The 23,239-nt window shown below is 32.9% G+C and overlaps 2 protein-coding genes across 2 annotated transcripts; both read right to left on the bottom strand.

Annotated features, from left to right (window-relative positions):
• Window positions 1-147: 147 nt before the first annotated feature.
• Window positions 148-4,925, bottom strand: LOC7492774 (cyclic nucleotide-gated ion channel 1). Its single transcript, XM_024584398.2, has 8 exons — window positions 4,686-4,925; window positions 3,507-4,086; window positions 2,840-3,052; window positions 2,457-2,752; window positions 1,970-2,081; window positions 1,440-1,676; window positions 908-1,302; window positions 148-672 (listed from the first exon to the last, which is right to left on the bottom strand). Exons 1-8 carry the CDS (start codon window positions 4,712-4,714, stop codon window positions 369-371), a joined length of 2,166 nt encoding a protein of 721 aa, XP_024440166.1. The 5' UTR covers window positions 4,715-4,925; the 3' UTR covers window positions 148-368.
• Window positions 4,926-7,087: 2,162 nt separating this feature from the next.
• LOC7494148 (uncharacterized) lies at window positions 7,088-14,628 on the bottom strand. The gene is made up of 9 exons (XM_002320160.4): window positions 14,146-14,628; window positions 12,926-13,073; window positions 11,883-12,032; window positions 11,630-11,735; window positions 11,192-11,374; window positions 10,480-10,645; window positions 9,685-9,998; window positions 8,103-8,192; window positions 7,088-7,563 (listed from the first exon to the last, which is right to left on the bottom strand). The coding sequence occupies exons 2-9, from the start codon at window positions 12,938-12,940 to the stop codon at window positions 7,499-7,501; spliced, it is 1,089 nt and encodes a 362-aa protein (XP_002320196.1). The 5' UTR covers window positions 12,941-13,073; window positions 14,146-14,628; the 3' UTR covers window positions 7,088-7,498.
• Between the last annotated feature and the right edge of the window lie 8,611 nt (window positions 14,629-23,239).

Below are 23,239 nucleotides of genomic sequence, written 5' to 3'. Positions count from 1 at the left end.
TACACAAATAAGTATAGTATATATAGTCTAAATGACAGTTTACCTAAAAGAAATGGATTCTTCTGATTACTTTTTCGGGTGGATTCGTTCTTTACAACGTTTTTCGGCCATCATTGATGTTTTTGGCAGCACTCAATGCTCTATAAAAGACGACGTAAAAAATCTCTATTAATCTATATTTCCCTGTATGCATTTTCAAGCGTGTCAGCGTCAGGACAAAATCTTGATTGCAGTTAAAATCAACGAACAATAGAAGCTTGCTTAAATCAACACTATTATTATATACATAGTATATATATATATAACCGAGATCTCTGGCGATATAGCTTGCCGAGGCAAAACTATGATAGAATCACTTGAATGTTTTATTACTTTTGATGTTGAGCAAAAAAATCAGGCTCCGTTGGCTTCTGAGGCAGCAATGACAGTCTCTGTGGCAATCTAGTGGCATGTGTGCCCTTCCGCCGCAGATTTCTTAATGCGTTGGCAGCAAACTGTGATGCATAAATGGCAACACCTAGGCTTGGCGATGTACTGGCCTCGTTTGCCAAAGAATCTTGCAGTTTTTCTTCTGCTTGACGTAAGCTTTTAGCCTGCTTCCTCCTACAGTGACGGCGCCATGCTGCCTGTATGAAGCACGCTGCCCATGTCTTCCACTGCACTGAGAAGAACCTGAAAACAAGATGAGCTCACGAATATGAGTGGTGACTTTAGCACAAAGGCCAGATAAAAAGTTTCAATAGTCTGTATAACTTGTAGGGAAAGTAGAAATCTATCGTCCCAGTTGCATAAATCTGAGAGGATATGCTTATATCAGGCCCTGAATGATAGAAGGAAAAATATTCCACCACTAGCCTCTCTCTGTTTCTACAGGAAAAGAAAGGAGAAACAATCCTTGAAAACTTGCCTGAATGTGTGCTGGATATCCTTGTGATGTAATTGGCGAAACTGGGAAGCTACAGACTTCAAGTCATCAGCTTCTAGAGCAAAGGCCTCAACCTCTGATAGAGCTTGTACCGTTCTAGTTGAGATAGGGAGGTTGGAGGAGCATTGGGGATCCAGGGCCCATGTAAGTAACCCTTCTCCACAGAAGTCACCAGCCTTGAGAGAGACAGCATTGAAAAAACCAGTTCTTCCACCATTGGTGGTCACACTTACTAGATTACCTCTCATGATAAATAGCATCTCATCGACTGGTTCCCCTTCTCGAACAATGTAGCTATCCTTGGTGTAAAGAGCTGCCTTGAGACGGTCACATACCGCATCTAATATTGTCTCATCCATTTTTTTAAACATCGGCACCTAAAGAGTTGTTAAACATTCCAGATATCGTTATTTCTCAAAGCAAAAATGCAATTACAATATATTTTAGCCCGTGTTGAGCGAATCCAATAATGCTAGAAATTAGAACAGAAAGAAAGACTAAGAAAAGCACTCACTTTCTTGATCAGGTCCAAGCAAAGATGGCGGTTTATGTCCCTCCTGAGATCTTTAGGAAGATTACGAATTAGACCCCGCTCTTCCACACCTCTAGTTTCTTGCCATTTGTACTGTTCATACCGCCTAATTCGTTCCCTCAGGTTATCAGGGAGCATTCGTTGAGACATCCAATGATCTGTGTCTCTCCTCTTCACCCGCATTTCCTCTACTCTAACAGTTGTGGATTCAAGATATTTCTGTGACGACCGGGATGCACAATTGTTTAGTGCTTTAAATCATCAAATAACGGCCTCAAAAGAGACAGTTGCGAGGTCAAGATAAAATATTACACATGAGTAGGGAGAGGAAAGAAAAGCAGGGGTAAACATTTTATGCTTTTTTCAAGGTATGGTATTTATCAGGCTTAAATGGTCAGCAGAATCACTGAAGGACAGCTCTGAGATGTTCAGATTCCAGAATCACAAAATTCCATTGTATGGACCATTTTTTAACCATTATTTCACACTGCAAGGCCATGTAAAGGAATTACCTGCATATTTCCAATAAGCAGTGCAAACAAAACCAATCCAGCAATGGATATGAAGATGGCAAAGAGAATCTCCCCAATGAAAGTGCTTGTTTTAAGGTTTTGGCCAAGAGAGCTGTAAAAAGAAAATATGCAAGATGGATTAGTACCAAAGCTTAATGTAAAATGAAGCAAGCTTATTTGACTAGAATAAGGATGTAAATAATTTCAATTTTTTAATCATATTTCTCTCTCTTTGTTTTATTTAAAGCCATAGACCATGTTTCCATTCAATTCAATTCAAATATTCAATATTTCAAAATAGCCAATCTTTTACTGATATCAAACAGCTACCTCGAATTCTTCAATTTACAGATGTAATTTGGAAACACTCTGAAGGGAAACATTCAGCTTTTAAAAATGAATCAATGCAGGATGCAATTTCAAATAATACAAATGAGAACATGGCGACTGATTAGGGACTGAAATAGAAAACAATATATTCACAAACCTGAGATTACGCAAACCCCACCAAAAGCAGTAGAAGAATTTCCGTGGAAAATAAGTAGATTCCACCACTCCAGAATCAAGAGCATCAATAAATATACCAAAATTGAAGACCGTTGAGTTATGAACTTGATCAGGTTGGATAAAAGGGCATGATTCAGTCGGGAATGTGTAGTCTTTTTTACGATGATCTCCACAATACCGATACATGGTATCACACCTTGCTTGGTCCTTACACACCTCATGCCAGCAAGTATCTTGTCGTTCGATTGAGAACAAGTACCAGAAGGCTCCAATTACCTGACACGTCACGTGTTTCTTTATGAAAAATCCACTATAATACACCAGAAGAATGATAAAGATTGTAAAGTACCAGATTCAACTTACATGACTGGCCAGCATGTAGAGAAAGAGGTTGAAAACAGCTCCCGCCCATGCTGTTTCAGTAAGTATGCCAGAAGTTCTGTTTATTTCTTTGAAGAGTGGATAGATTCGAATAAGCCTTGGTATGTATTGGGAGAAAATTACAAACTCAAATAAGTTCTTTGCAGCCAGTGAAACCGGGCCATCCACTCGTGGAAGGATGATTAAAACTACTACCTGAGCAGAACAATCATAATGTCAAATTGCTATAGCTTACACCAGCTGAGCAGTGAATGATTTTTCGCAAGAAAGAAAGAATCATCTATACGAGTTCCACATTTTTTTTCTTTCCATTTTTAGTCGTATAGATATATGCATTAAGATTTCAAATGTGAGTTGAGAACCAGTTTTGCCAGTGATAATAATCAAGAATTGTGATGTAGCAAGTTTAATCAAAATCTATCTATATGCCATGATAAAATGCGAGGACGGGTGCACTCAGATGACAAAAATCGTATAATTGAACGATTTAAGTATCAGGAAGAGAATCAATGCCAAGCATCCTCTCCCCTAACAGGTATAAGTTGCAGGTTGGGTTACATCTATTCATGAATTCTCTTCATTCCTGCGACTATATTAAGGGCATAGCCAACAATGGTTCTTAATGCTAATTAACAAAAGGAAAGCATACCTGAGGAAGCGGAAGAATTGCAAGAATATCAATGATAAAGTAGGAGGTCACGTATTTTTTGGCTATAGCTTTAGGATCCTCAACCAACTCACCCCTTCCGAATACGCGAGAAGAAGGGGCTATAAACCCAGTGCGGAATTGGAAGACTATGCGAAGTATGTATAAGATATCAATGAGTGTACGAAGAATGCAAGCAGCAGCTTGCATCTTACGGTCCACATCAAGGCATTTATCTTTTTCAGTGCTCTTAATCCACGGAATGTAAAAGAATAAGGGGTCTATAGCCACTGCAAGCACGCAAACAAGCATAAAAAATTTGTTCCATTTCTGGAGAAATGGACCTTGCGGATCAAGAATCTTCCTTTTAGGTCCTGGTTCTTTCGCTGGCTGAGCACCCTTAGAGTAGAATCGCAATGGTTTCTTTAGGCTTCTAATCCTCTCTGAACCCATCTCCCATCCTCTTCGGATATTATCCCAAACTGAATAGAAAATTGGTTTGGCTTTTCTTGCGTAAAATCCATATTCATTGGAGTATTGCTGCTCTGAACTGAAGGATTTCTCTGAGCTCCAGTCCTGAAACCTGCATAAGAAAGTAAGAGTTGAAAGCGCAAAAAAGACATGCTAAGTTCAGCCAAGCAAACCGTCGAGGAGATGATAGACTCAACCCTGTATAACTAATCTCTTCTCAAAACAATCCAACACTTTAATTAAACTACACATGGGGTTCCAAAGAAAAAAGCTAAGAGTCCTACAATTTACGCACTGGAGTCTGGAAGAATGGCAGTGATTTCAGCCACCCTGAATATTCAATGCGAAAGTTGCATTATGTTCAACATGTGGCAACATAATCACAACCCAGTAATAAAAATATTCTTCCAAAACAACTCTATATCATGAACTAATTATGGGCCAAAAACCCTATAATTCACACACTGAGAGTGATTCCAACCACCCAATATGGCCAACATGAATGAACACAAATCTATCAGGATGGTTTATAACTAATTAAAGTCTCAAGTCATTTGATCAAATATTCAAAAAAACACTACTCCATTATCAACAGAATTCAATTTTCTTTTATTTTTTGGTCTCATACCATCAATAATGCTAAAATTCATATGTATAAAAAATAATAATGATAATATGTGGTGTCTAGGATTATGATTTCACGTGACAAACCTGACAAATTTATTTCCATTGAGATTCATAACGTGATCAGTTATAATTGGCTTCCTCTGACTGTCAAAACAAGAAACAAAGACAACTGAGTATTTCCTTCGTTTATTGGGTTGGTCTGCTCTTTATGAATAAAAGAGAGTTCATGGTTTTGGTTCGTTAGAAATTTCGTACTGAGAGGAGAAGAAAGTTCGTTGAGAGAGACGCCAGTGGCAGTTACTGCCTGCGCTTTCTGAGAAAGAGAAGAGAGGGAAAAATTAAAAATGACTAAGAGATACCAAAGAAAGGAAGAGATGGTCTTCCCTTGCCAAACGCTCAAAAGTCAAGTCAAGCCCAAGGATGACCTAGGAAATTGTTTTAGAAAGGAAAATTCAAAGCCCGTGGGCCGCCTATTACTAATTACCGTTAGTTATAAATCTATAAGTTGCAGTAAGTAGTTTTTTCTTTTCTTTTCATATTTTTTTTTTCAAATTATTGCTGTTAAAAATTTAAATTCAGTGCTGTCTTTGTTAAGGAAAAAAAACAGTTCCTAGTTTTCTTTCTTTTTTTGGGAAAATTCAGTTGTTTCTATACTTTTTCTTTAATCTCTCAGAAATTATATTTACATTATTTACCGAACAGATAAGATTCGATTTCAGGCTCTTGCGCTCTCTCTCTTGCTTCTGCGGGGATGGGGTATGTGTGAGATGAAGTAAACACCAAGATGTTGTTATCCTTAATTTTTAATTATTGTAGAATCTCGAAGAGATATTCTCATTTCTACATCAATTTCTTTGAACACTCCAGTTCTGGGCAGGTGCTTGTATTTTTTGGGTCCAGGCACTTTCCTTCTTCTATATTATATAAAAATTCCAAAGAACGGTCTAACCACAATCTCAAATACCTACAGAGATAGATTTTAGATATAAGCACGTGGTATATCTTAATCACAATATCCCATCAACTTCAAAGATGAAAACAGGCAATCATGAACTCCGCTAGCAACAGGCAATCAAAATATAGTTAGGTTGTCTGAACCTCTACAAGACTACAACCATCTGAGAAGGTCAACCAGGAATCATATTTTTTAGGAATAGCTTTCCGAAGGGAATAAATAAAAGAAATACGAAGGAAAATAAAGATATTGGCAGGGGTTAAATTATTCCTGAAGGGGACATATGGTCTGGTCCTTCTCTGACAAATAAAACAAATAGCTTTCCGTCTCCTGTGTTTTTTTATTTTATTTTGTCACATGCAGATTCTTTATTCATTGTTGTAATCATGCGTGGACTAGAGAAGGGCATATCCATGTTAAAGAAAAAAAAATGTTTGGCATATTCATTTAGCCGATACCAACTCATTCCAAATTGATGGCCAGTTGAACATTTTTCTGCTTTTTGAAGGAAACCCCTCCAGCTAGATTCAAATTATTAAAATCATCAAGGCATCTCCTCGAGGCAAAGTAAGGATGTCGAGAGAACGAAAATTAGTCAGACATTTTTATCATCTTAGCATGCTGTGCAGAAACTTTCTTGTGTTTATTTGGTGATTTTCTTTTTCAGCTGTGTGCTCGGGGAAACATTATTTTAGGTCCAATAACGATTGTCGTGTAGATGCAAGGAACCTTCACTCTTTCACGCCATCAAGGTTTTCTTCCAAACGGTGGAAAAATGTGAGGCTGAAATGTCCTCTGTTACCTTCATTGTTTGAAGAGAAAATTATACAGAATTAAATATGATTACCATTTCTCTATAATAAAAATACAGTAGGGCTACAGTTAAACATTATGCGTTTCTAAAAATTTTGAATTTTATTTTAGCTAAAATTATTTTATTTTATTTTTAAATTATTACCTAGCTGCTTTGAAAAATTGAAATTAAGGTCAGAAAAGGATTTCTCGATAATTAGCAACTTGGATGAAACGTTCATGTCACCCCATTTATCCCCCTTTGATCCGTTGGGCCTTATTTTTTTTTATCCTACAGAGGTGGAAGAGGATGGGCTCGAACCAGAGATAGTTGACGGAACCACGCTCAACCACTGAGCCACGCCTCGTTGCCATACATCACAGATTTTTTATATTTATTTCTATCCCACCAGAAACTGGCTCCTCGTTAGTATTTATCAATGCTTCCTTAGGACGACTTACCACGCCTCGAAAAGCCAAGCCTAATAGCTTGAAGATTACCAGTCCTGGAGAAGAACGACCCCACCATCCTTTTAAGAAAGGAGAAGGGCAGAATATTTGTCTATTTGCCTTGCGGATGAACATAATCAATATATACAAAAATGAATTTAAATCTTGGATTGGGGTTGCCGGAAGGGGGGATAAAACCGACCTAGGCTTCTATAACTGAGACTATCTGCTATTTAGGGCTTTTTCTAAGTGCTTTACGATGGTTTAAAGCACTCACTCAATCATCATGTATCACTCACATCAAAACATTATATAATCCCAATAAAGTTCTTACATCCAAAGAAATTCACAGTTATGGTGATTATGACACCAATAGGTCCAAATAAATGTCACAAATTATGCTCTCAAGCTTTCCGTTTAAGAGAGTTCGATTTCAACAACAGGAGGGAGGTGTAAGAAGTTGTAAATTGCCTTTAAATTTCTGAGCTGAGAATTACAACTAAAAGTAACATTACTCTTCCCTATAGGCATACTAATCCCATCAAGACTACATTACTGGAGCACTTTTAAGCTGTTCGATTTGTTGACAATGACAAACTAAAATCCTAAAAAATAGATGACAACCACTTAAATCTTATTCATCTAATTTTTCTCTATCCTGATAATTTCAAAGAGAACAGGGATTGAACCTAACCTTACACTAGGACTTCTCTTCATCTGACTGGTATGGTGGCCCTGGGACGGAATCAACAAAAAACTCCTCCACTGTTACAGGATAAATCTATCAGCATCGCTTGTAAAAAAATAGAGGTAAATAGAATTTCAAGTGAGGAAATAAACAGGAGTAACTTTGCAGGATCTTGAAATGATTTCTGATGAGTACCACATCGCCCAACCTATTCAAATGATGTCTTTTTTTTAAATTTGAAAATTGCTCACGATCAAGCTTAATGATGCAAAAGGATCCATATAACCAATGACCATGACTACTTTTGGATTGAGACTTTGTGGTGGTGGTTGAAAATTGCTAACGGTATATCATTAGCTTACATCAGTCGCAACAAAATTGAAGCTAGTCTTATGTAACATGTTCGGATTCCATGGCAGAGAAAATTTGTCTTTAAATGCACAAGGCAGAGTTTCCTAAGAATCTATCCAATCATCTAATTATTTTACATAGGTATCGAGACATCCATCAAAGGTTAATGATTTTCTATGTGACCACCATTGAATTGTCAAAGAAGAGAATCTAGAAAAATCAGTCAACAAAGAGAGAATATTATAATAGATGCAAACTCCATTACCTATGTCCTCGTTCTCTGGAGAATCAAGCAAGATCTCAGAATCAGAAGGCAGAAAGGGGGAACCAGGATAGTTTCCTAGAGCTCCTAAATCTGCAAGCAGTTCCAAGGTAACAGATTTAATCACGACCCAAGGAAAAGGAATTACAAAAACACAAGAGTTTCCAGAATGGTAAGATATCTCCACAATTTGGTATGAGATAGCAGTGGGATAAAACATCTCCATGGACATAAATATAAAGGTGTTGAATCTATCCTAACACATTTAAACAATCTACAAACACTAGTCTTAAACAAATCAGAACAGCAAAATGTTCTGCTTTAGCAAAGAGAGATTGAAATTGCAGAACTCGGATCTTTCATTAACCTCACAATATTTCTAGCATAATATGCATCTTAAGCAGAATACAAAATCCAGTAACATAGAGAAACATGAGCAGTTTGGCATCAGAAAATTTCAGAATGATTATATCTTTCCAAAGGTGCCTTTTCTAAACTTCTGATACTCAATGACAGTTTGCTTAAACTTTTTCTTCCACGAATAACAACATGGATTTCTAATGCATTTAACCATACACAGTTTGGGGATTGGAGTTTGATTGTTGTTGTTGTTATATTTAACCATACACATAAGATCAGTTACAAAAACAAAAAATTGCACTATTTGTGCACCAACTATTGAGTTTTATCAATCAAGTATGTGGATTTTAATTTTTCTCACTTGCAATATACCACCAATTTTTTAATGTATCAATCAAATACTTTTGCCAAATCCCCATTGATCTATTTATTATTTGATGATTTGGTGATTTGATTTTGACCAGAGGGTTTTTTTAAAGGTAAAGTTCCCTTTTAAATTTATAGCAATTAACAACAACAACAACAACAATAATAATAAGGGTAGAGTTCTCAATATATTACCGTGTCAAAATAAAAAATATTTATGATAAAAATCAAAACCTTTTACTCATTTGATTATACTAAAAATATTTTAAGACTTTTAAAAACTTGACACTGACCAATTAACATCATAAAGGGGTTTTTAAGACTTTAAAATAATATAGCAATTAATTATAATTAAAAAAAATAATCATTGAAAGGGAAAGTTCTTGTTATATTACTGTTTTAAAAATAAAAATATTATTAATAGGGATAAAAATCTTTTCCTCATTTGATTACATTAAAAATATTTTGAAACTTTTAAAAAAAGTTTTAAGAAATGAAAATTGTTACTGTCACTAAAAAAACTTCTAATAAGGATTGAGTCCTAATTGTGGTTTGGATGTTTATCAAAAGTATTTTTTTTATTACTGATTTCTATAATGTTTAAGAGGGAAATTTTCCTAACCAAAAACCAATTTCATGATATTATTGGGTCAAAGTCAAACCACCACATCATTAAATAATGGAGGTATTGACAAGCATTTGATGGAATCACTTGATTAGCACAATTGAAAAGGTCGGTAGAGCAGATTGTGAAAATTTAAATTCCATCTACTTGACTGATAAAAACTCAAAAATCTGCCTTTAGATCTGAAAGGCTGAAAAAGCAATTATCCCATTACAAGAATGATAAACAACCTACCTCCCAAGTTCGACAGATCTGCTGTTAGGTCTGAAAGGCTGAAAGTCCATTGAATCTGTTCCAATGATCTGGAATTTCCAGCCCCACCATCTGGTCCAAGCTGCAATCCTACAGAGCTTGCCGCATCAGATGCAAATGCTGTATATAGTGCTGAGGTGTCTACCCCCATTCCTGACATGTCAGATGCATTAAATGGAAAATGACCATTAGATGTCACTGACGTAGGGCTCAGAGGCATCTCAGACATGGATGAAATGGCACTGCTTGGTGGCACTACAGGAGCTGTATCAGCTGCACTATTTCCCATCACCATACTACAATAACAAGAGCAGCAGCAATTAGCTGGTTTTTTTAATAAAGAAAAAACCGATAACTAATATCAAAGCAAGGAGAACATAATTCACTAGATTTAGGATTTTCCAATGTCACTGACAAACATACATAAATCGCTACCACTTTCAGAAGGAAAAAAAATGTACATGTGTTTGATAGCAACGTGCATTCACTCAGAACTACTTTTAATAAGGATTTTCATTAAATGTCAGGATAATTATATATGTGCTGGACACATTACTGCAAACTAGGCAGACATGAAATAAATGCCAAAGTTTAGAAAAAGGCAACTATCTCATTCAGCAGTTAAAAGTGATTGTTAATTCAAAGGGCATGAAGATGCATTCACATAGTAAGTTAAACCATGTTCCCATGTCCAGGTAGGAGCCCTTGCCAAAGATAAGTGCTGTTCATTAAGTAGACAATCTAATAATAACAAAATGAGGATGGAAAAGTTCTCACTCATTTCCAGAATTCATCCGAATGGGATGAAAATTTCCTGGCGCAGGGATTCCATTAACAACATGACAGCTTGATATTCCACAGCTCATTGAGTCAAGATGAGGTTGACCTGGAGCTGGCATTTGGGGTTGTTGCAGGACAGGGTATCCCATCGGTAAATTGTTAACTGCACTGCAAAAAAGTGGCGTTGAATAATAGATACAATGTTATAAAAAAAATGCCTTGTTAACTCGTGGGACAACTCTGTCATCAAACCTTCAGGCACCATGAAACTCGCATTCATAAAATTGCTTTGCAGAAAATGATGAAAGAACCACATTTTCAATTTCTAGGATACCTTTCGAACAAAATAACAGAAAACATAGTTCAGTTATGAACTTCGAGGGAAAATAATAACAGCAGAGGCAAGTGAGACACTAATGCTTTACTAAGATCCCAGTAAAAAAGAAAACCACTACCCTCAAGATATTGACGACAATGGTATGTAAAAGTATCTACGGGAGAGGGTTTGTTTTTCAAGGAAGTTAATAAAAGAAGTACTAAATATCAATGGTGTTTGGTTTCTTTACACTTCGGATAAAAATAACCTAGGAATCCATATAAAAGTTGGAATTGAAGAAAAAAAATTTGAAGTTTCACTATTTCTCTTGTACTAAGATAAAGGGATGCTTTGTGCTTTCCACAATCATTCCACTAGAAAATTAGAACTTACCGGGCATGGGATGAACCCCGTTTTGTATTGGAGCCAAAGGAACTTTCGAAGGTACAGGATACTTCATGAGATGATATTGACGCTCAAGCAAATGATTAAACAAGAGAATCTGTTTCTTCAATTTCAGCCTAATGTAATAGGCCCTAAAGAAATCAGCATTTTCTTCTTCCAACTTCTGCCATACTGCAAAAGCAAGGAATTATAAAGGAAAATATCAGACTACATTTCTAGTTTGAATGCTTGACAAGAAAAATGTTAATCAGGTTACTGTAAGATTAATTTGTGAAAAGGTCAAGATCTATGATCAAATGTTCCATGATCACTCCACTCAAACAGCTTTTTGATAAATACATGATACAAAATCCATGCAGCAAGATTGAGAGGGCAACTTGTTGATAGCAAAGACAGCTTAAAAATGAAAATTTCAGAAAACCCTACCAAGTGTCGTAAACCCAGGGTCTATCCTAGCACGGGTCAAGAGGGTTTTAACAACCTCGTCTCTATTCATATACAATTGTAGGCAGCGTTCTATTAAATTTTGGACCTGCAATAGCCATTAATACATATTATCAAAAGCAGGAAAAAGTAAGCCAGATCAGTTAAGCTACTCGTAGGATCAAATCCTACATAAGAAAAAATTGTGAATAATAATAGTAACTGAAAAAACTTGAAAGGGGTCACATTCTCTTACAAGTTCAATATCTTGGCGTGAAACCTTTCTGCTATCATTGCTTGATGCAGATATTGAACTAGAGTCCGCTACTGGAGCCTCTGTTTTGTGATTATTCTGTTGCTCGCTTTGGGAATCCTGTGAAATTTGGGTGGACTGTTCTTGTGCACTCTATAATCCAGATGAAAATTCTTGTCAAATTATTGACGAACAATAGTTATTTATGTGATAGTTTTTCAAGTGCCAAAAATACAATCAGGACTGAAGGGCAACAAACAGTCGTTCAACGTGTGACTTCTTAACTGAGTCCCAGTACATGGATTTCAGCAACTAGTAAATTCACTTCTTTCCATGCTATATTTCTTGCTTTCTTTTTTCTTTTACCCAAAATTTTGAAGTAACACAAGTTTGAGTGCCTAAATGAATCTGTAATTCAAAATATGAGATTCAACTCTTGTCCCTTATCAACAAGGTTTATCATCAAGTCAAACGAATTGAAATCTTGCACATGGTTAAGTGTAGTGGTATCCATACAGTCGCCTTAGAATTTGGGTGGTGATGAGTAAAAGCAGGAGTGGCACATTTGCCAAGCCATCGCCAATTGAATTGGCCAAGTTAGAATACATTAGTAAACTAGCTTGCAGTATGACAAATCAAAATGCATGACCAGGGCATCACAATTCAGTGCCTACGACCACTGAAGATAACCACTACTGAAAATAAAAGGCATTTGGATGTGTGGAGAAGACAAAGTTTGGGTATCAACTGTGCAAACAAAAAAAAGAAAATAGAAGAAATGTACGTTCTCAAAGCACATGGAGTGGCTGAGTGTGTGCATAGGATAAAGGGGATAAAGGGAAAGAGGCAGGGGTGATGTTTTAGAGCATATGGTAAACTTTGAGGTTTCAGCTTTTTACTAGCCAAGAGAAACAACTGCTTCAAACCCAAAAGAATGTGACTTTAGAGAAGACATTTGTCAAGAAATTGGGGAAAATTGGAGGGTGGGGAGAATTTCTTGCAAGCATGCATACACAATCGAAGACACATGTATGTGTACAACAGACCTGTAAGGTCTTCATTCCAGCTGAAAGCAAGTTGACAGCATCTCTTTGTTTAGCTCATATATTCCCTGGGTGCTGGTGAGGTCAATTTGCTAAGGTGAAAATAAGAGCCTCTACTTCTGCCGGGGTCATATATGGAGGCAATTCAGGCCTGGAAATAGAAAAATACATAAGAAACCGCAAGATAAAATGTGCTCTTGATTGGAAATATTAATCAGCAAAGTTTTAACGGTGCACACCAAAATAAGACTAGAAATGCTTGCTTTCAGATTTTAATTTCCTCTTACAATCTAGACAGGTAATATGATCTTGATGTTCCTCAATTCAATAATATTCAACCAGTGAACATGAATGTTATGCTATTATTCAACCATGTTTGATAAGCCTAGAGATCACCAAATGAACACGTTCCCCACGCACAAGCTTTATTTACAATCCTTCAGGCTAACAAATTCCATAAATTCATATCCTGGTTCACTCTATTCTTTGACCTATGAACCGTATTTCATAAACCGATCATTCTCATTATACAAGAACTCAGAACCCAAACATAACAATAGTACTGCATTGCACCAAAATTCTACGTCAATTATCATTTCCTTGTAAGAATCAGGACTAAGACTTTTAACTACTGGATAATAAGCAAGTACAGACTTCATTAGCTAGTTTAAGAGACATGCTACCGATAAATTATTGAAGTTAGAGGTTTTCTACAAACCCTGAATCCTAACCTCATGTTCCAACTTCAAATGCTCTTTTAGTCTTACCCATGCTTCTACTGTTCTTTACTGTTTTCTTCTTCATACTCTACCATAGAATTAATTGGGCAGAAAATCTTGAAAATATCATAGCCGACTTTTGTGCGGCCAAATGGCAAATGATTTGGTAAAAAACAAATTCCTTTTAGACACTCCAAAGATTTTACTCCATGTTAACCACTATTTTGGCAAAAAAAAATGAAAGTCAATCAGATCTCAGTCCAATAATCAGTTTGGCCAAAAAAAAATGTATAAGAAACTGCTAAAATTGCTTAAAAAGTTAAAACATAATTGGTTGAAAGCACTTTAATTGATTCAATCATTGCCATAGATACTCCCTCGTGCAACCTAATCTAACATGAAATTAAAAAAAAAAAAACGTAATCTGTGAAAACTCGTAAGAGTTAGTTTGGTTCAGTTCAAAATTATAAGCTATATGAACAGTAAGATCTAAAAAATAATTACCTTACACAAAGATTCTGAATCTCCAAAACTGCAAAACCAGAGAGAAAATCGCGAATTTTTTTGTTGTTTCGACGAATTTATAGAGCTCAAAATTCGACGAACTGAGCTCTACTTTTGAGTTATTTCTAAGAACTGCAGCAATCGACAACCTCTAGCTCAAAAGCTAGACTGTAATTGTGAGTTCAAAAAAAATATAAAATTAAAGTTCGCCATTAGAGCTAGAATGCACTGGCTAAGGTCTTGAAGGATATTTTTTAATGTACAGAAGCCAGTAGTAGAAAAAATCAGCTGATTAGAGTGATATCTGTTGGCTAGAAGCACTGATTCTATGGCATTACAGAGAGGGTTGAATGACTGTGGAGACGCTATGCAAATAACAGAGAGAAAGGGGAGAAGGAAATGGGGAAAAATCTCACCAAATTTAAACAAGAAATCTGTTTATGGCTACGAAGGCTGGAAATAAATTAGTCGGTCTTTATTTTCTTTTTTCTTTTTTCTTTTTTCTTTTGTACTTTTGAAATAAATTAGTCGGGTTTTATTTATCAATTTCTGGCACGGCTACAAAGGCTGATTATGGCACGGCTTCGGTTTTAACGGCGCTGTTAAGGAATAATGATCGGCAGATTTTTTTTTTAAGTTTTAACCACGCCTCTTGACTCTCATGAAAGATTTTTTTAAGCTGGAGGTGGTTGGCCTGATTTCGTTCTCAAACAACACTACGTAAATCCAAACCACGTGTCAGATTATAAGTAATAAGATTCTAATAAATTTCTCAGTTTATACTTAAACATTATGTTTTTTACCTGATTTGACCTCATTTGTGTTAGAAAATTAGTGCAAGGGTATCGCTAATATTTTATTAAATTAAAAAATTACGATTATTTAATTATGATGGACGAAGAACAACTCAAATTCATCTTAGAAAACTAGAGATTGTATGCGTTAGAATCTGTAAGTTAAAAGAAAGAGTTTTAATTTTAGCAAGAATTTAACTGAGATTTAGAAATGTTTTTGTTGTTGGAGTAGAAAAATATTGTGTCGAAATATATTTCTCATTTTTTTTAGTCGATATATTAAAAGAAACGGATAAATGTACAGAAATCATGCCAAGCAGAAATTGAGTTTAATATTTAAGTGCGGGTTCAGTGACTTCAGTTATACGATTAAAAGTATTTTTTAAAAAAATATATTAAATTAATATTTTTCATATATATATATATATATATGCGCATTTGATTTGGCGATACCTAAAGAACGGGAAAATGCCAAAAGAAAGAACAATCGGTGGCTTGAAATTAAAAAACTGTGGAAACTAGAAAGAAACTTTCAGCTACATTATCAAATGACCGGCCAGAGTGAGAAAGGTAATCTTTATTATTGCCACATCAGTTATTTTTTAAAAATATTTTTTATTTTGTTATATATTAAAATAATATATTTTAAATTTTTTAAATTATTTTTAATATTAGCATATTAAAACAAAAAAAATCTAAAGATATTAATTTAAAATAAAAAAATTATTTAAAAAAAAAAACACAATCATTATATTTGTAAGTACCCACGTGATTTAGCCGGCCGGAAGGTAGAGAATTTACAAACTTGCAGTACAACATCAACCCGACTGACTCCATTTGGATTTTGGTGTGCAAGCTCAAGTCGCTCGTCGCTTCACTCTTCTTTTTTTCCCCTTCTAATGAGCATAAATAATTGATAAAGACAAACATCCTAAAAAGGTTGTGATAGAATAAATGATGAGGTCGATTACACGATGTGATTTATAAAAAAAAACTTTTAACTTTGAATTGTGATTTAAGATTTATTTTCATAAATAATTTATGACAAAAACATGTGAAAATAACTTTAATTTTAAAATGATTTTAATAAAAATGACTTCAATTAACTTTTTTTTTTAAAAAAAAAAAAAGAGGTGACGTAAGTTAGAGTCCATAAGTTAAGAATCAAAATTTTTAATTATTGATTAATTCAGAATTTAACTCAATTTTCTAACAAATTTTTATTTAAGTTGAAAATTATTATTAATCAAATATATTTATGATTTTTCTATAAATCAAAAATTAAAAAATAAATTAAATTAACTTGTAAAAATTATATCAATTAAAACTAATTATCACGAATACAAGGATGCATAATCTCATCATGGTAACAATACCATTTCTTACATTTAATTATAATCCAACGCCTAAAACATACGTAGAAAGAACTATATTACATTTAAAATTAAATGAATGTATGGAAGTATAATAGTAATTATTTTTTAAAAATATTTTTTTTAGAAATACATTAAAATTATTTTAAATATTGATACATTAAAATGACTTGAAAACATCAAAATATTTTTAATTTAAAATAAAAATAAAAATAAATTGTATATTTTTAAAAATATTTTAAAAATACAAAAACAAAAGAGATATTAACACCACCTCACGAGGACTCAAAGACTTTGAAGTTTGAACACAAACCATGATAAAAGACGAGCTTGGCTCCCCTCCATTTCTAGATTCCTCTATTTCCCTTAAATCTTTATCTAGATGTTTGACATGAAATTAAAAATATCAAACGAACTTGATTAGCCTAATATAGATATTCCGTGATTTATGCTGGTTTTGTTGTGTAATGTATTGTCATGTCCTTTCAAAATATCGGGGCAATATTTTAACAAAAAAAATAAATTATAATTTTCTGATATTTTTATTTATATTCTTCTAACTTTTTTACGTAGATATATTACATCAAAGACAAACTTGTTCAAGAAACCAACAAAAGCATACATGGTACACTGTACTGTGTAGGGTAAGGTTCACCATGGACCAATGAAGATCAAACTCCCTGCCTACCCAATTTGTCCAGGACAAAAAATTAATAGGAAATCTTTAAATTAAAAAAAAAAAAAAACACCAACATCATAGGAGGTTGGTGTTTTTCTTTTTATTTCCTCCTCTTTTACTGATTATTTGAGGGTTGTGATTTATTTTTTATTTTTTTCAGAAGGTTTGTCCGATCCTTAAAAAAATAAATTACATGAATGCTAATGAATGCTTCTATGGCAGCCGTCCTTTTACAAGGAGCCTATTTGAGATAAATGTTGAAAAGAAAAGTTAACAATGCGAAGTAAAGTGCTATCTTCATGATAAGTTTTACAGGATCAGAAAAAAATGAGTGTCAATTTGAAAAAAAAAAAAAAAAAAAAAAAAAAAAAACAGAAAAGGCATGAAAATAGAAGAGAAAATAGAAGGATGAAGAGACAAGACATAATTTTTGGGTGCAAAATACATATTTTCCCCCCAAAAAAAGTCTTAATTCTAAAGGTAAAATTTAGAATTTTTCAGGATTTTAGAACAAAATTATAAACTTTTTCAAAGTTAATTTGGGGATGCATGACACCTTTAGCCTATTTCTATTTGTTTGTTCCTTATTAATCTTAAAATGCATGTTTAATATTATAGCGGTGATTATTTTTTAAAATATATTTTAGTTGAAAATATATTAAAATAATTTTTTTTATTTTTAAAAAATTAAAACTAGTATATCAAAATAATTTAAAATTAAATAAAAAAATTACAAAAATATTTTTCAAGATCTTAAACCCACAATATTAGCTGGGTTTTATATGTATAATAGATTTTAAATTTTATTTATGAGTTTTTTTATTGCGTAGCATGTAAAGAAGCGGGTATTCTATTATAAAGACATTATTGTGGTTTTCCGGTCAATGAATTGTAGTGCAATTGACATTATTGTTTCTCTTATTGTAAAAGGTCTCCAATTTGAATATTTATTTAAAATACATAAATTTCAACACAATACAAGGGATGGATGGATGTGTGCAAGTTTCAAAATACTAAGCAATTGAATGTGATGTTTTGCAGAATTAGTGGAAATTGCAAAAAAAAAAAAAAAAACACTAAATTCCAGAAGAAGAAAAAAGACATTAAATTTGCAGTGCCTGCTTCTCTAAAGGACAGGCATTTTATTGCCATTTGAACTTGCAAACAAAAGGTCCAGTAACCCCGATTGCTGCTGGGAGTAAAGCTCGCCATGACAGCTTCACAGGTCGGTACTGCTGAAGCCAGCTTTCTCAATCAGGCCATGACGCGCATAACCTGTCAAGGTGCTGAAGGACGAAAGAAAATTTGCGGTCTGGACTTCGTAATTTATTAGCTTCAGGAGAAAATGACAAGAATGCTGTAATGCAAAAACCAAGTTGTTGCTTGTTGTTTTACTCTTATTCCAGACCATAACATTACCGCCATGGCTAGCATAACTATTATCATTATCAGAAATTACCTATTGGGGTCCAACTATCAGCGTGTGGTCCATCTCTGGAAATCTTATTGCCCATCGAGCCAGTCCTTTTGATCTTGAATGAGATCGTCTGGATATCATTCTTCTTCAAATGGCCAGGACCACCACTGCCCAGAATTGTGACAATGCCAACTTTTTTATTGGATCCTGTAACAGCTTTTCTCGGAATTATTGATTCCGGTGGTTAAAAAAAGAAGCGGCCAAGATCCACCTGCAAGACATGGTGGTTACTGCCGTACGTGGTTTCTGCTATTATTAGTTTTTTTTATTAGATAATAGGAATATTTTTAGAATGACTTGGGCATCAATGGATACTAAAACGTACTTCAAAGATAGTTTTTTTTTTGCTAAATTAAGAAAATAATTATTCTGAGCTCAATAAAACTAATTTCTATGAATAATTTAAAAAGAACTAAAAGGCATCGGTTATTTACTATAGCCTATTAAAGTTTTTAATGTGGATTCTTAATGTGAAAGCCTTTTTCTGATCCTTGATTTTTTTTTCATCTTAATTTTTTATTTTTTTTATTTTATTCTTTAACATTGTTTTTTATATTTTGGATTGGTTTTTGTGATTTATTTTCTAATTTTTTTTTATTTGGTCATTTTGACATTGTATTGATACGAGATTGGTCTTTGTGATTTATTTTTATACTAGGTTTGAGAAAATGAAATTCATTTTCAAGATTAAACAAAGGCCTTTCACGTTGGAATTTTTTTTTCTAGTACCTTAACTCCTTTCTCTTTTTATTTTGATTCTTTCACATTAAATTTTGTTGGGACGTAGCTTAGTATTTTATTTTGATTGCTTGGATATGAGGTTCTTGTAATGCTATAGAAAAATTCCAAAGCTCTTTTGATGCTCGGTATGGCAAGATAAAATAAAATTATGTTGATGTAAAATAATTAAATGTTAAGGAATCAAGATAAAAAGTGAAAATATAGGATGAGCTGAGATAAACAAGTAATGCAAATTGGCTAGCATGGATGTTACACACGCCAACTAATAGAAGTTACTCATTACGTTGTTATGACAGATCATGATCAAACACAATTTTAATTTATAAAAATGTAAAAATTAAAGAAAATCTCAACACATGAAAATATTACTGAACATAACATGCAATTATGAAATTAAAAAAGAATAAAGTTGAATGATAAGAATGAAAATCTTATCAAATATAATTGTTCATGTAACAATGCCATCGAGAGTGAATTTAATTTCTTTGTGCTCATTATTTTCTCGAGCAATCATGTGAGCAGGTTTTTCAAATTTTGTTTTATTTATTTTTTTACAATTAAAATAAATATTTGCATGGAAGACAACTATTTAAATTATATAGAAAAACATTTTTCACACTAATTATTCTTATCTTATTCATATATTTTTTTTAAGTTTCAATAAAAATATATATTTTAGGTGCCATTTTTTTTTAATAAAAGGCAACAGAAATTAAAACAAAGGTTCATAAAAATTGAAATAGGTAGGAAAAATGTATCTCTCCAATCAAGAAGCTATTTTTTATTGATGTATTTCTTAATTCTTTTAATGAAAACTTGTTTTTTAAATAAGAAGGACTATTTCTTAAAATAAAAGCTTATAATGATTTCTAAAGCAAGTTTTAATAAAAAAATATTAAAATAATCCTTTGATGTTTTGTGTACAATTGAAGAAAAATAATGAATCGATGCGGTAAAAACATGCAAAGAAATTTATTAAAAAATAACAAAAAAAAATTATTTTCTCTTAATATCTACGAGGAAGTTTTTAGATATTTATTTCATGTTGGAAATATCATAATTGAAAATAAATTGGTGATATTGCCATAAACCCTGTTATATTATTCAAATAAATAGATTAATAATAATTTTAATATCATTTTAATTATTTTATTTATAATATTTTTGGATGAAAACGTAAGGGAAAAAAAATAAGGCAACATGAGGGTGCCCTCGCGAGCTTGCCCTAATAGAAAGAAAGTCAGGCAAGCGTTGGCCTACAAGGCTAAACCTCGTGCGCCTACCCTTTTTTCTCTTTATTTTATTTATTAGGATGAATAACACATCTAACCTATTAAAAATATATATATATAATGACTTGTTCTTTACTAGTAAAGTTTGTGACCGTCACAAGTGATCAGAAAGTCGATGTAAAAGTCGATGTACGAGTTCTAGATCTCTAGAAACTCATTTTCATCTATATTTTCATATGAAACACTAAATAAACATTTTAATCACTTCATTAAACCTATTTCTAGCCCAAATACTCTAAATCAATGAGGAAACCCTAAAAATCAACTGAATAAATAAATAAATTCCTATGCCCAATCCAGTTTTTCCGAGCAATGAAAGTTCATAAATATCTTAATAACACTCCTCTTACCAAGAAAAACCCATTGATACCAATATTATTATTTTTTTTAACATAGTTAATTAACCATTTTCTCTATCATTTCTCATTATTTTTAGTGATTTTTTTTTATTTCTTAACATTTATAGACAAAATGTAAAAAAAATAAAGTTTAAGATATAATCGCAGAAGTCTAAAATCCTAGGGACCATAGATACAAAATGAAGATTTTTTAGATGAAAATTATGTTTTTTAGTGCAAAAATGGAAAAAGCTCTATTGTTGTTTTTATTCTAGTACTTTTTCCTTTAATTATTTTTAACACTACAAATTTAAATCTTATTTTATCAACATGGCCTCTAATTTAATTATGAAATTTTATCAAATACTTTGAATTCTCAATAATATGCATAGAGAAGAAAATATCAATACATAAAATATTATAAACATTATATGTAAGGATAGAATTGAAAAATAAAATAAAATTCCGTGACCAAAATAAAAAAAACACAATTTGTTGAATAACATTTGTTCATAATAAATTGTGAGGAGGTCACGGTAAAATTCTGTATTTTTTTGTTTTTTTCAGTTAATAGGTGATCGGGTAAGAGGTAATATTTCGATGTAACATATACAATATTTTGAAAATACAATTATTCGCACCAGTGGATGGCCAGGAGGAAAAATACAGACACTACCGTGAACAATGAATTTTACGTGACATTTGAAAGCTGGCTCGTGAGCCGTCACGAGCCAGGCATGCATTGACACGTAATCAGATTCAAGGACATTGGCTAAGGAATTTTTAATACGTATTTAACCATCAACTTAATTTACTAAATAAAATAAAGTGAACAAATCATTGCTATTAGCTTGAAATAGGAAATTCCTAAATTAATCAATCACAAAGAAACCAATAAACAAACGACACATGCGACGGCTTTTGTTTCCTTGTACAAATCAACCAATCGTGAGGATTGAATCAATCGCATACAATCCTGACATTATGTCAGCGCGGAATGTCGCACTCGGCTGTCAATCACACACGTGTCAAAAAGGTAGCGGCAGAGCGTGGCTTTCGCGTGGCCGTTAATGTCATTGGGATTTGGGGTCTGAGAAAAGCAAGCTCGACTTGTAAAATTTCCTCATCAAAAACATTTTGTCTACTTGGAATTTGACGGTAGCGTTTATCAAACAAAGATGGTAATCGTTTCGGCTTCACTAAGTCTTATCTAATAAAACTGAAAGTGTGAAATAATTTTTTATTAGAAAATAATATAAATTATATTTAAAATTTTTATTTAAAATTTTAAGTTATTAGATTGAATTAATTATTTAATACAGTATCAGAGTCTTGATGACCAAACAGTCACGAGTTTGAATCTCACTATCCTCGTTTATTTGATAAAAATTAAGCACAATGTAACGTAAGCCTATGCAGATTTCAAGTCCAAAGAGCTTTCACTTGAGGGAGTATGTTATAAAAATAATATAAATTATATATTGGGACCTTACCTAACAGTTTAAGTTATCAAGTTAAAATAGTTCTTTGATATGTTATCAGAACTTTAATGACCAAATGGTCACGAGTTCGAATCTCATCATAGGGATCCCTATTTATGTGATAAAAATTAAGCACAGTATAGTGTGAGTCTGTGTAAGTTTCTAGCCCAAAGGGCTTTCATCCGAAGAGGTGTGTTAGAGAATAATATAAATCATATATTATAACCTTACCAAATAACTTAAGTTATTAGGTTAAGATGATTCTTTCATATTTTTATCTTCACATAAATGGACCTCGAGAATGACTAATATTTTATTAATTTAGGTATGAAGATGAATATGATTTTCTCTTATTCGATGAATTTTCGTATTCGAATTTACATATATTTTTATTATTATAGTCATTTTTTAAATATATATACTAATTTTTTAATGTAAAGTAGTTTAGTTTTTTAATATATATATATATATATATATATATATATATTATTGAAGAACATTTTCAAACTAAAAATTTAAGCTGTTAGATGAGATTCTAATATATAATTTTTTAACACATTCCCTTAAGTAAAGGTTGATGATATGTCGTTTATCCATCTAATTTTGACCATCATAGAGGTGGTTGGATAATCAAATCAGTTTTTTTTATCAAAAAATTATTTTTCAACATTTTCATTTAAAAATGCCTAATAAACATCATTATAATGCTAATAAATCAATATACCAACTCAAAACACTCATAAATTTGTCCAAAAATACAAAATCAATTCGAATAAAAAGTCATCTGTCAGCCCCAATTAGTTTTTTTTTTCTTCTGGAAGATGGAGGGAAAACACACCTTAATGAAACTCTCATCGCCATTTACACAAAAAATAACTTTCTTGGTTATTGAAATGTGACTAACCAATGATTTTTTTTT

This window comes from Populus trichocarpa, chromosome 14 (genome assembly GCF_000002775.5).
Source record: "Populus trichocarpa isolate Nisqually-1 chromosome 14, P.trichocarpa_v4.1, whole genome shotgun sequence".
NCBI classification, from domain to species: Eukaryota; Viridiplantae; Streptophyta; class Magnoliopsida; order Malpighiales; family Salicaceae; genus Populus; species Populus trichocarpa.
This window is presented reverse-complemented; position numbering and strand designations above follow the sequence as displayed.